General features: G+C 35.7%; 1 protein-coding gene across 1 annotated transcript in view; it reads left to right on the forward strand.

Annotated features, from left to right (window-relative positions):
- Positions 1–14,658, forward strand: part of LOC125232380 (egl nine homolog 1) — a 57,720-nt gene that overhangs the window by 30,225 nt on the left and 12,837 nt on the right. The window contains 1 exon segment of the mRNA XM_048138020.1: positions 4,143–4,223. Coding sequence (XP_047993977.1) covers positions 4,143–4,223 — 81 coding nt within the window.

Below are 14,658 nucleotides of genomic sequence, written 5' to 3' on the forward strand. Positions count from 1 at the left end.
ATATTTAAAATCACAGGCAAGTGACAAAATCTGACAGGCTCGACCACCATACAAATAGATGAACTTGTTTCTTCTATCTAAATCTAATTCTGTGGTCCATGATACTGCGATCTCTCGACAAAGGATTGAAACTTTTGAACCTCAGTTTTGACTGTTTGGTCCATATTTTTAACTTTTAATGTGTTAAAATTGTAAAATATTAATATTAGCACAAAATCAAGTGAATCGACCAAAGGAATATCGCTATCCACCACACCATGTACCACATCTAAACGACACGAGATGTCTCCTCTCCTTTTCCATATAATTTATTTTGACAATAGTTACACGATATCTATCGTTGTTAGGGTTTGCTCCCGGGAAATACCGGTACCGAAAGTACCGGGAATTCCCGGGATTTTTGGCCGAGCAAAGAACCGGGAAATCAACTTGAAAAATCCCGGGATTTTCGGTACTTTCGGGACTGGTCTAATTTTTTCGCTTTTTCAAATATAACAACATATTTTTTGGCATTTTACATCTTTTATTATTATATTTCCATAACCAAACCGCACCGGCTTCGCACGGCGTATTATTTTATCTGCCTTTTTTATTACAATGAATTGGGAGTCGGAAGAGCAAGCAAAAAGTCCTGAAGAATTCCGCCTAAACCATAGGCACGATTAAGCGATGTGCCATTACTGGGAGATATGTAATCGCTTAGTAAAAGAAATAAGACAAATACTATTAAAGAAATATAATAATTGATTATAGACCGGCAGTAAAACCTCACAAATTTTCCCCAAACATGTAATTTGAAGCAAAGAATGTAAACTAAAGGAAGCAAAACATTTGAGATGGTGCACTATTTTTTTGCTAGGCAGAGGGAACGTTCTCGAGAAAATTAGTCATTTTCTGGAAATTACTGTGGAATACCGTAATACCACATTATATGTAAACATTTTTTTAAAGTTAAGCGTGTTTATAACAGCTATCCTTAAAAGTTAGACATAACTCATAAGCCATCCCCGACTTATTTTCTAGATCTACATTTATGTATAAGAGCGACAATTCCACCATACATTATTTTGTTAAAAGTCAATCGGTACGTACGGGCAGGGTTTTCGATTGAAACTCTTAAGCAGCGTGATTTTTACCGACCGATTTTAGCACATGTCGTCATGTTTTAATAATCAATTTATAATAACATATAAACAATTTATAATAACATAAAAACCGAGGGTATCGCGGTGGCCACTGGCTAGCCCCACTAGCCAGCTCAGTAGTTAACTATTAAACGGATGTTTATGCGTTTTTCACATATGTATGAATAGTGATTCTTGAGGAATCATTAAGGTTTTGTTATAATAAATTGATTATTAAAACATGACGACATGTGCTAAAATCGGTCGGTAAAAATCACGCTGCTTAAAAGCTTCAATCGAAAACCCTGCCCGTACGTACCGATCGACTTATAACAAAATAATGTATGGTGGAATTGTCGCTCTTATACATAAATGTAGATCTAGAAAAAAAGTCGGGGATGGCTTATGAGTTATGTCTAACTTTTAAGGATAGCTGTTATAAACATGCTTAACTTTTAAAAAATGTTTACATATAATGTGGTATTACGGTATTCCACAGAAATTTTCAGAAAATGACTAATTTTCTCGAGAACGTTCTCTCTGCCTAGCAAAAAAATAGTAAATGTTTTGCTTCCTTTAGTTTACATTCTTTGCTTCAAATTACATGTTTGGGGAAAATTTGTGAGGTTTTACTGCCGGTCTATAATCAATTATTACATTTCTTTAATAGTATTTGTCTTATTTCTTTTACTAAGCGATTAAATATCTCCCAGAAATGGTAGATCGCTTAATCGGAGCAATGTATTGCAACGGTAACCATTGGTGCCTATGGTTTAGGCGGAATTCTTCAGGATTTTTTGCTTGCTCTTCCGACTCCCAATTCATTGTAATAAAAAAAGGCAGATAAAATAATACGCCGAGCGAAGCCGGTGCGGTTTGGTTATGGAAATATAATAATAAAAGATGTAAAATGCCAAAAAATATGTTGTTATATTTGAAAAAGCGAAAAAATTTGACCAGTCCCGAAAGTACCGAAAATCCCGGGAAATCCCGGTTCCACATTGCTCCGGTACCGAAAATCCCGGTTCTTTAAAACAGTACCGGTACTGCAATCCCTAATCGTTGTGCTGATGCTGATTGGTTTACTTACATGAACAGTGTACAAAGTATAGTGAGAATTTGCATCAAACGATCTTATCTTAAGATCAGTATCTTATATCGCAGCGCCATGCCCTGCAAAATTACTTATATTAGGTACATTTTTATCTTTGTTATCAAACATTTTTGTCATTATTCGTGTGGTATGTTTGACAAAGTGTTATGTACCTATAGGACACTCAAAGAGTCTTGCCAAGCTAACTTGACAGCGACTTGTTGACAATAATTTTCGGCAAGTAATGGAATAGCTCGTTGTGTATATTTGTAGATTTTTATGATTTTGTCGAAGCGTGACTAGTTATATGTATAGATGTTGTACTAATTTAAATCATAAATAATTAAATCTATAATTCTATATAAATATTTTAGAGTAACTCGACATATCAAAATATGTCGTCAGGTTAAATGTGGGCTTTCATGTTCGAAGGGTCTTTATTATTTTAGAGTAAGAAGACGCTTTCCAAATTGAATTTTCTGCAGAAAATCTTATGAAATGGTCCATATTGGAGCGTTCCATGGGCTGACCCGTCTAAACGCATAACGTTTCGTGTTTTGCAATTTGTTTTAGCGTGTAAAGCTGGTGGCAATCATTTTTCTGTACATAATTCTGAAATTTCGCGTTTGTACGGGACAACGGTAGACTACTATTTCATGGAATGCTCCTATAGCTCAGGAATTAAATAGACCCTTTAAACATGGAACGGCACAAATGTAGGTGTTTTATAAATACAGCTGCACCTGGCTAACCTTAACACATCTCGCAACATTAATCATATCGCGGTGATGTCAGATGGTGTCCAGTTCGTGATGAATCAACTATTGTTAGCGGCCAGCTGTCCGCTACGTTATATACGACACGTATGAATATAGGGGAGGTCCTGTAGGCCTAGCACATGATGGCCGCGAGAGTATGTCGCCGCGAGATAGATGACACGTCTTCTTCTAACTGTATTAATGACGTCAGCACGGGTAGTCTAACTCGCGGCGACATAATCTCCCGGCAATCATGTGCTAACCCTGCTGGCTGTGATTAACTAAATTCAGCTCTTAAAAGAAGTGCTATTAGAATATTAAACTTGTAGGTTCTTTTATAATATGTAAGAGTAAATAAAATTGAGATAACTGTGAATGACACACCTTAAGTACGTCATTGTAAGCCCCTAATCATCAGACAACAGGATATACCCTAAGTCTCCTAACACACATGGTAATCGATGTATTTGGCCTCTTTGGCCGCCTACCGGCACCGGCAAAAATATGTGATGATTTCTATACCTTGTCACATTAACGTCTTGTTTGAAATGTCATACGAAATTTTCAAACGATTTAAAGCGACAAGGTACAGAAATCATCACTTATTTTTGCCGGTTACTGTACTAGTGAGTCTGCTAGTTTGTGGCTTTATTGTACTCGTACATATAATTTGACTTGAGATGTTCAAGCCAAATGTTCTAACGCTTCCCTTCAGTGCACCAGCCTCCGGCTTTGCCTACACTAAATGCTAAATAAATAAAAAAAAAACTCTTAACTCTTCGCAGTAATAAACAGACTACTTAACTGTGCTGTGCGCCTCCCAATATTTACGCACGTTTCCAACGGGCTAGGAAAAAAAGGTGGGGCACTAATGCACCCTTTATAACATCACGAGTTTGACGTATTTGCTAAGCGTGTGCGTAAATCGCCTTCTATGCATCTAGCTCTACTGGCATATTAGTGCGAGTGAAATGGATAGAAAGTAGTCAGCGAATGAGTCAGCGTCAAACTCATACTGAAATTAATTTGGTTGAACTTGTCGATCGAAAATAGTTATCATCTGTTCTACTTATTTTAAATATAATTCTTATATTTTTGTTTATTTTGTGACAGCTGGTTCAACGTAACGTAATAAAATATGATATTTATTGGACGTTTTCGTTTCAGGTCGACAACATAATCCTCAGGGCGAACAAGATGCCGAACAACGGGAAACTCGGAGACTACACGATCAACGGCAGGACGAGGGTAAATATACATAAATATATTACATTTATTTACCAAACACGGAATATTGGGCGAGACTAATAAGTATTTACTTTACATGTATGTCCCACCCAACCCACACGTTAATCCGCCATACAGCAGGCCTACGTCACTGGCTCGCGGTCGCGCGTTAAGTACCTACCTACACGCTAGCCGTTCATTCGAATGAACAAATGGCCGAGGGGTGCCACGCGCCCGCCTGTGTAGTCGCGTGGCTACGTACCTACTATTCTTCTGAGTTTTACGTAGTAACTTATTAGTATTAGTTAAATAAAGCGTAGGTATTTGTCGTTTTGCGGGCAAGTGAAGGATATGTTATGTTAGTACTCGTAACTTATTAATAATTTGTGGCCATAGTCCGATTCCGATATAATATAAGATAGGCATATAATTAACCGGGCAACTAAAATATTAAACGGGAAGTTAAGTCGGGCATACAATAATATAATTTGGCTGTGTTTTAATATTGTGGCGACAAAAAAAATACATGAGCCTCAAATATTAAGCATCATTATTATTGAAAAAACGGCAGCAAATTTCAAGCGACAAAAATATTTCCGAGGAACATTAAACAATACTTTGGCGACTAAAATAATAATTGGCACCTAGTATTGTAAAGCGTAAGATTTTTAATATTTGTAGTCATATACACGGTGTTTCCGGTATCACTCAAAAGCTCAGACACCCCAACTGATTTTTATTTTTTTAAACGTATCTAGAATGTTCATTTTTTAATCTAATGATTATTATTTTTTTAAATTGAGTTTTAAATTTTCTGTGCAGCTCTACTCGGCTTTTAACTCTACACTCAATAAAATAATTGCTAGCTACCATCATATACCTTCAAACTGTTTAATTGTGTACGTTACTGCAACGACATAAGGTTTACCAATAGACAGCTATGTCAATGTAAAGCACTTTAACCTGTGTCACAGTAAACTTCAAATTGGACAGGTGACTCAGTAAGCAAATTTAAACCTAAAATTCAAAATGACAAGGTTGTAATTAGGTACGAGTTCAATTTGTTATGACTTATGATAAACTTTAAAATTAAACTGACGCACAACGTCTATCTCGTAGCGGAAAAAATAATCGTCCAAGTAACCAGCCAGTATTAATACCCTTAAATACTGAAAAAGGTATACAACCTCTAACAATATGATATGCACAATGTTGTATTACAAATTTGTAGAATGGGCACGTAAACAATAACGTCAATAACTAATAATACAAATTAAAACAAAAAATATTACCCCCATCAAGATATAGCTCAATCGATTCTACTCTCGATTCTGAACAAACAGTTTTCAGGTTTTTAGTGTTAAGTGAAACACGGTGTAGATGTTAGCACCTAAATAATTATACTTAGCTCATCGTTTAAAGTAGTATTTAAATTGAGGAGGCAACTAAAAAAATTAATGGGAAGTATGTTTTTTTAAAAACACATTTATAATCGTTTTTTTATGAAAACGGGTTGATGCGTAGCTACCTACGTACCGATGGTCTCATCGGAAGATCAGCGCTGGAAGTCCAGCAACATGCTGAGGTGAGGCCATTTCGTGGCACTTCATTCCTTTCTGTCTTGTTTTATTATGTGTATTTTGTCTTGCCTGTGTTCACGAATATATGTTTATTCTATTCTATTCAAACATCGTATTTGCGACCCGTAATCCACGAGTAGTATTTAAATATCTCTATAAGGGAACGAGTACCATATCATTTTATAATAAGTACACAGCAAAAAGGAGTGTATATTAACCTTCTAATGGGTCGGTAACGCGCATATGATACCCCTTGAGTTGCAGGCGTCCATAGGTTACGGTGACCACTTTCCATCAGGCCGATCGTATGCTTGTTTACCACCGACATGGTATTTTAAAAAAATACCGTGATAATCGTATAGTATAATATTAGAGGTACAAGAGCAGAATTATTTTCTGCTAGCAGAAAAGTGGGTTAGGGTTAGATTATTTTTAGTAGAATATAAGTCCTACCAAATTTGCTATGGCATAATTCTTAGGTACTTTGTATGAACAAAACAACGATAGCAAAAAGGAAATGAAATACAGTCCCAGAGGCACCGGTAGGTACGACGACGAGCGAAGCGAGGAGGAGTGTTAGGTATCTTGCATCCCCAACACACAAGACTCATTATCAAAACAGAAATAGGAAGAAGATGGACGGTACGGAAATACTCTTAATTTAGAAGATTATTTTGCTCATTAACATTATGCCAGCATAAGATTCGATATTATAAAATCTGCGGAACGATTTATGAAAAGACATATTCTCAATTCTGAGTAAGGTTTTACTGCCAAAAAAATGAATCTTTCAGAGTGATGTTAAGACTGCGTAAGACCGGCCTTAGATTCGATAGAGTAAACGTCATGAAAAGTTAAATTCATTGTATAGAGTCGAAGTTGCCAGCACCCGCAAACACCTAATTTCTTACCCATAAGTATAATATTTTGTCGACCATTATATTTTATAAGAATTCTTTTTTTTAATTAAAATGACAGCTCAGGTGATGAGTGCCGATGTATAAATTTTAAATGTACTTTTTATGTTAATTTGCTATATAAATATTTTAAAAGAACTGTATATTTTATATTAATAGATAGCCGTTTTCCGATTAAACTGTATCTCTTAAATTGTTTCCAATATAATAATTCAGTTGCCAAATAAATAGTTGGTACTCGCGTCTGAATAAACCGTAGCCGTAATGACATTAAAATGCTACCTCATATTGAAATAATTTGAGGCCCCATTTTAGTCGCCAAACTATTATTTTTGATACCCATTTCTATGGTTATTTAGTCGCCCGGTTAAATACGTGCCTATAAGATATACATAAGTATAGGTACCTAGGTACAAAATGTAACTTATTTCGCCAACGCCAATGTCTGATAAATAAGTCTTCGTGTAATGTCGTAGGTACCTGTCGGCGATACGAACACTCTTGAATAAGTTTGTTAAACAAAATCAAATTAAAAAAAAGTCTGACTTCATTTGATAATTAGGAAAGTAGGTATTTTTCTTTCACGTAACATATTCCGTAACAGGTTTACTATGTAATATTTGCCGAAACCTACGGCTTAAGCTTACCTAAAGCTTTAATTTTCATGTGTTTATTTTAAAAAAGAGTGGTATTCGTAGATTATTTCCAAATGAAATCGAGGAGGGTTTCACGTAATGAGGAAAATCTTGCACCGTTGATATAAAATATTAGGGACATTTCTGAATTCCCTTTCACTGGTAGAATGGTGCCCTAAAATTATTAAATATTGTACACTTTCTTGCTTTGCCTTATATCTACTCTATATCGAGTATTATAGAGAGTTAAATATTAATATTCGCCATCTAGCCGAGCGAGCGTTCCCCAAAGGTGTAACGCCATCTAGGCCACCGTACCTTTTTCTCTAGGGATTTGAGGTACGTTTTTTTCCTAGACTTTATCCGTCTACAGCGTGTTTCACTTAACACTAAAAACCTGAAAACTGTTTGTTCAGAATCGAGAGTAGAATCGATTGAGCTATATCTTGATGGGGGTAATATTTTTTGTTTTAATTTGTATTATTAGTTGTTGTTTACGTGCCCATTCTACAAATTCGTAATACAACATTGTGCATATCATATTGTTAGAGGTTGTATACCTTTTTCAGTATTTAAGGGTATTAATACTGGCTGGTTACTTGGATAGACGTTGTGCGTCAGTTTAATTTTAAAGTTTATCATAAGTCATAACAAATTGAACTCGTACCTAATTACAACCTTGTCATTTTGAATGTTAGGTTTAAATTTGCTTACTGCGTCACCTATCCAATTTGAAGTTTACTGTGACACAGGTTAAACTGCTTTACAGTGACATAGCTGTCTATTGGTAAACCTTATGTCGTTGCAGTAACATACACAATTAAACAGTTTGAAGGTTTATGATGGTAGCTAGCAATTATTTTATTGAGTGTAGAGTTAAAAGCCGAGAAGAGCTGCACAGAAAATTAAAAATTCAATATAAAAAAATAATAATCATCAGATTAAAAAATGAACATTGTACATACGTTTAAAAAAATAAAAATCTGTTGGGGTGTCTGAGGTTTTGAGTGATACCGGACCGGAAACACGGTGTATACGGAGTTACATATCGTCACTACTTTAAAAAAACTTGTATCTTCGTCTGTCAATGAAAAGAAAATTGTAGTAAGTATGTATGGAATGCATATCTTAGACTTACTGCGTTTTAACTTTGAGGAGCAGCGTGAGATACGAGATTTTTTCAAAGTAGTGACGATATGTCTTTGATTCTCACTTATGTAGTAAATATCATCATGAAAGTCGTTGTATGTCATGCGTTTAGATGGATAAACCAATACTCTAACGTCATATCCCGTTAAACTATTTTGTTATCAGTATGGTATCATTGTTTAATGGGTATGTATTCTACCGTACCAGGAAGAGGTTATTTAAAATAATTTAAGCTTTTTTGAATAGTCAAAGCGATTAGTTGATACGACAACGTTTGAGGAGAATAGTTCGGGTTTGTAGCATCTGTTACCGCAGTTGATCAGTTAGTGTATGTATAAAAGATTATTTTTTAACCGACTTCAAAAAAGGAGGAGGTTCTCAATTCGACTGAATTTTTTTTTTTTTTTTTTGTATGTATGTTACTCGATATCTCCGAGAATCGTGGACCGATTTTCAAAATTTTTTTTTTGATCGAACGGGTATAACCCCGAGATGGTCCCATTGGCACCAAGTCGGGGTCTGATGATGGGATCTTGCAGAAATCGAGGGAACTCTTCATGTAATGTTTTTTAGTGTATTTTTCAAAGGTACACCAGTATTTACGCCTGATGGTAATAATTTTATGTGGCTGAGCTGATGATGGAAGGTCAACTCCTCAATGGTTAGGAGTTAAAGGATAATTCTTTCACTACTGTACATATATTCGGACTGATACATATAATATCACTAGGAACCACTAAAAATCAACAAATAAATTAACTTTTTAACAAAAAATAAAACCGCCTTAAAAAAAAGCGTGTTACAAAATACGGAGAAACTAAAAAGCCAAAAATAATAAACCTTCGAATTCAGATTTCTTATCGGATTGCAATACCTAATCTAAACATCCAAATTATAAACAAATCAATTATTTTTGGAGTCGGGGCCAGCCTGCGTATGGTTGGGTGGGGCAAACAGGAAATAGCAAGGCGACGAACAGGTCTGGTATATGGTAAGTTCAAGAGACCATAGATGCTATGCTATGTCTTGAGACTATTCTAAAAATCTAAAGTTAAAGAATTTTCGACGAGTAGAGTCTCTTCGGAAAGTCAAGAGTCGTGGAATGTATTGGACCCCATACTTGTCACGACTCTTGTCTTTCCGAACAGACTAGCACTGGCCGGGGTGGTGTAGAGGTGAGCACGTTAGCCGCGTAAGCTGAAGACCAGGGTTCGATTCCCGACGGTCACCAGTGGGCTTTTTCGCTTTTTCTTTGCTGTATATTTGCCCATTTATAATAAAAAAAAAGTATGAGTATCTATTTCAGTTTTTAATCTAAAATTAAGTTCAAATGAAGGACAAGAATGTATAGTTGCGTCACCGATACCATCTTGTTCGACAGGCGTTCGCAGAAACACACTCACAATCCACATACCTACATCCTACACCTTGTTTAATAACAGTGGTGATTCATTCGTAGTATGCCTCATAAACTCATTATCTCATAAAATATTGGTTTTTACTATTGGCACTATTGAGTCCCGTCTTTGTGATAGATCTTGATTTTACGTGACATCATATTCTAGTGGAGCAAGATTTTCGAAGCGTTGAAAAAGCAACCATGCGGTTTAGCACAACTTTCGTTGTCGTGCGCGAGTCCATACCTACATCAAACACGACTTCTAGTACTTTTCTTTGCGAAATGTAGTAAGTAAGTTTGAATCAGTTGTCTTATGTTCTACAAATTAATACTCTTTATTGCTCACCTCAATAGAATGCCTAGAGCAATACATAGGAAAGTAGCAACACAAAGGTGAATAAACAACACAGGCGGTCTTATCGCTAAAGGCTTCCAGATAACCTTAAGGTCTACAACTGATCAAAGATTTAGATCATATATTATAGAGCACATGTAAGATTAGACAGATTTAACAATATAACCCTTCTAGCGTCGAATAGAGTAGATAAATCGATATCCGCGTATCGGCCCCAAACCCAATGGTCCCATGGGAAACCATTACTAGATCTAGATGCCCTCCGAATGGGACCATCCATTTTCAAATTATTCTAACAATTTTACTATTAATTTTTATTTCTGAAAATGAACAATTGTAGCATTTTATGAAGAGCGCTCTGTTTGCTACATGGTGTAAAATTGAGTCATGTGTAGAAATCTAGAATTTTGAGTATTTAAAAACTTGATTACTTATAAATTTATCTAACAGCAATGTTTTACAAATATTTTCCTTACACATGCCATGTCTCATATTTCCTTGTGAAAATTCTTGAGTCTGCTTGCTGATAATAAAACTAAAAAGCGAAACAATAATAATTGCTTAGCAGTACAATATCTGTATATTTAATAGAAATAACTGTGTAATTAAGACAAGTAAATGAACTCAGTGGCCCTGTGACTCTTGTATTTGTTGGTTTATCCTTGTGGATATAACAAAACGTTCAAAATAGATACTCTTGAAAACTATTCTAACCTCGTAAGTCTCGGTGTACTTGTACAAGTACAAATTAAATTCAAGTTTAGAATTATTTACAGAAATAAAAGAAAGTTCCAAATTCAAAATTGGAAAAGTTTCAAATTCAAAAACGGAAAAATTGGTCTGGGTCGGGTCGACGAGGCTAAGTAAGTCCTCCAAGTCCAAGTTGTCCAAGCGAGACCACATTCTTAATAATACTCACTGAACATATCCACTCTCTTTCTCGTATCATACCAGTTTCGTTATCTTTCCATCGAGTTATCGCATTAGAATCGCTTTTCGCGATAATAACCAAAATAACGCGGTCGCATGCGCGCCGAGGGTTTGCGTACGTGACACCGGGCATGGCCGCCGCCCGGGGTGGTGGGGGGCATTGTAAACACTGCGCTCTCACACTGGTACCAAAAAGTCTTAACTACATTATACACCGATGACTTCTAAACCTTAAGCTTTGAGAACATGGTATAAAATTGAGTAGGTTGTCAAGACGTACTTAGCAATTTTTTTCATACTTACATTGAGCGAATCTCACGCGGAGGTGTTTACAAACTTAGCTTACACATCCATTTTACAAAGACATCCGTTTGGTCGCGCTACACGTGTGCATGTCAAACGGACGTTGTTCCTGTCAAAATGGTGAAATTGTAAACCTATTGACATTTTCGGTGGTTTTTAGGCCGTATAATTTTACACTGCGTCGTCTTTTATTAGTGTTTACAATGGAATGGAATGTAGGTAATGCAGATAAAAATGCGAATCTAATCATAAATATAATCTTGTAATTTATGCAATATTTCTGTCGACCCACTTAAATTTTACTCGAAGTTTGAAACACAAATGTTTATTCATTTCAGTTATCTATTATTCTGCCACAGCAACTGCAAGCTGGCTCCTCAAACGCGTGGCGCCGCCATTAAAAATAGAAAAAAAAATTGGCGCGCGCTGCGTTCCATTTCAGAGCACGTTGTTGCTAACCGGAAACGACATTGAGGCAGGTCGCGGACTAAGGTCCTCGCAACAGCCTCCGATTTAAAAATAATTATACAAGTAACTGGCATGCGATAAATCTTGTAACGGTTAGCGTAGGTCAAGTTTTATCTGTTGCTTTTTGGATGCGCTCTAGATTTTACGTTTCAGTGGTGGTTTAAAAATAGATGAAAGTTTCAAAGTTCAACAGCTAGAGGTTCGCGTATTAGATATACAATATACATACTTCCAACGTCATCGACTTGACGAAAATCAACAGCTTCTGTAACAAGCATTTAAAATTAACGATTTCACAGTTCGCACATTATTGTTAAGAATCTGTACTCAGTGTTGAGCCTGCCTGTGGCCTATTATTTCACCAGTGACAAAGACATTTGACACTGACAATAGGCAACTGTCAAAACGATTCGCTAATAGGGAATTACTATGAAATACTGAGGAGTGACGTCACGGTCAATTCATTTAATTTATATCTTTTTCTTTGACTTATTAAATAGAAATTATGTTTAAACATAACTACTGTCCATGTTTTTCTTCTAATTATGTGGTGTTTTATTTCGTGCACTGCATTATATTTATATTTTATTTTAAGTATAGGAAACTAGCCTATTCTGTACATATTTCTAGGTTGATAAGTAATAGGGCATTGTGCAAGCCGTCGCGATTTAAAGGCTCGAGTTTGTAATATTCATACTCCCCGAGTTACACACAATGTTTTTCATCACACTTGCAATATAAAAATATGTAAAAAAATAAAAGAAAAGTTAAATAAGGTACTAGAAATTTCATAACTCCCTCGGGAGAACGATTTTTCTATAACTCACGCCACGCTCGGCCTGCGTGCAAAATCACATTTAGTGTGCGAGTGTGATGAAAAATTATTAATCATCGTCATTTATTCGTTAAACAGTTAATGAACTGTCAAGTGTCACTGTCGGGCGACAATAATTGTCGCTGTGGTGAAACATGCCACTGGCCTTTCTGACTTTTATCTGTTCTGCCATAAAATTATGTCTGATCAATCGATGGCTCTCTTTCTCCCGTAACTGGAACCAACCGGAAACAGCGGATTCGGACATAAGATAAATAACGGTTAGTCACTGTCATCGAGTACATATCCCTATTGAGGTATATCCTCTATGGTCACTGTCAATCATGTAGTTTTTATACATGCTCCAGTTATTTCAAGAACCTCGTCACAAGAACTCGAACTCGTCAAAGTTACGTGACACGGGTCGCGACACGTTAGTTTTGGAATCGGTATAAACAGCTTGTCTACGTTCATGGCCAAGCGAACCTACGTGATGCCACACTCGTATAGGAAAATGACAATGTAGGAAGAGTGCCTACTGTCTTTTCCGATAATGTTTCCGTGCGTCCACAATTTTACAAAGTATAATTCATGTCATGACAAGTAACGTACAGGTTTGTGATAATATCTCGAACTGCTACTGAATGGCTTTTTAAAATACACCTAACCACTTGAATTCTAAGTATATAACTATTTATCACGCTTGTCTTCATAAGGCTTCTACAGAATACAACAGCTAAGAAATAGGCAAATTGACTGTACTTAAAATGAAATATTTTATACCATGCACGAAATACAGAAAAACAGGGACAGAAGTTATTTTTAACTCCAATTTATATTTTATAAATCAGATAGAAACATATAAAGTAAATCAGTTGACCGTGACGTCACTCAATTCGATTTCATATTAATTCCATATTAGCAAGTCCTCCAAAATCGTTTTGACAGTTCTTAAAAAGAAGCTGATTGAACTAGGAGGAAAGTAGCCTAAGCAATAGGAACTAGAAACATTATTTCTGTCGACTAAATGCCAAAAATTATTGCAAATCACATGCGATAATTTGTGATTGTGACCCAAAACATGATTGCTGTAGGTAAACACAGGGTCGTGCAACACAAGTTATGCAGCATGGGACATGACTCATGCTAACTAGTAAAAAAAAAAAAAGTCTAGTCCGATACAAAAACAAATTGCTCATTCGTAAAAAACACGTAAAAATAACATTAACTTATTTATTTTAAGTAACTTTATTATTTTGACCTACTTCAATATGTTTAAATCTGAAATGTACCTATCGATTACTTTAACATTTAATTGTATTACTAATATACTTTAACCAATCTATGACCTGACAACTATGTAATGTGAGCTGAAATAACAGACGGCGCCTACCGATCCATAAAAGGAGTACACGCGCCGCCGTCATGCGCCATAAATGCATAAAGAATGAAAGTATGTCTCTATAATTGTTCTTGTATATCAAATCAACAAATTGAAAAAGTTTTTTTTTTTAACACACACATTACATTAATTTCGTTATAAAACGGAATTTTATATGGGTCACTTAAAAAAAAAAAATCTGAATCCGTTGCCTAATTCGTACATTTTTTGTAACTATTCTTGATTATATCACTTACCTAACAAAACCTTAGTACTTAAAACAAACACAAAATATTAGACATAATTCGATGTCCTTTACATATAAGACACAAATTGTTCACTATTTTACTTTTAATACACACTTTTCCACATTGACGTTGTATTGTACTCGCTACTCGCCTGCCCAGGACCTGAGCAAAGGCCATGAGCAATCCATCCTGTGCTGGCAATGCCGGAATATACCGTCTGGAACTTTATAAATGCTAGTCTAATATCGGTTTCCCTCTGGGATTTAAAACCAGGGAT

Source organism: Leguminivora glycinivorella, chromosome 13, assembly GCF_023078275.1.
Source record: "Leguminivora glycinivorella isolate SPB_JAAS2020 chromosome 13, LegGlyc_1.1, whole genome shotgun sequence".
NCBI classification, from domain to species: Eukaryota; Metazoa; Arthropoda; class Insecta; order Lepidoptera; family Tortricidae; genus Leguminivora; species Leguminivora glycinivorella.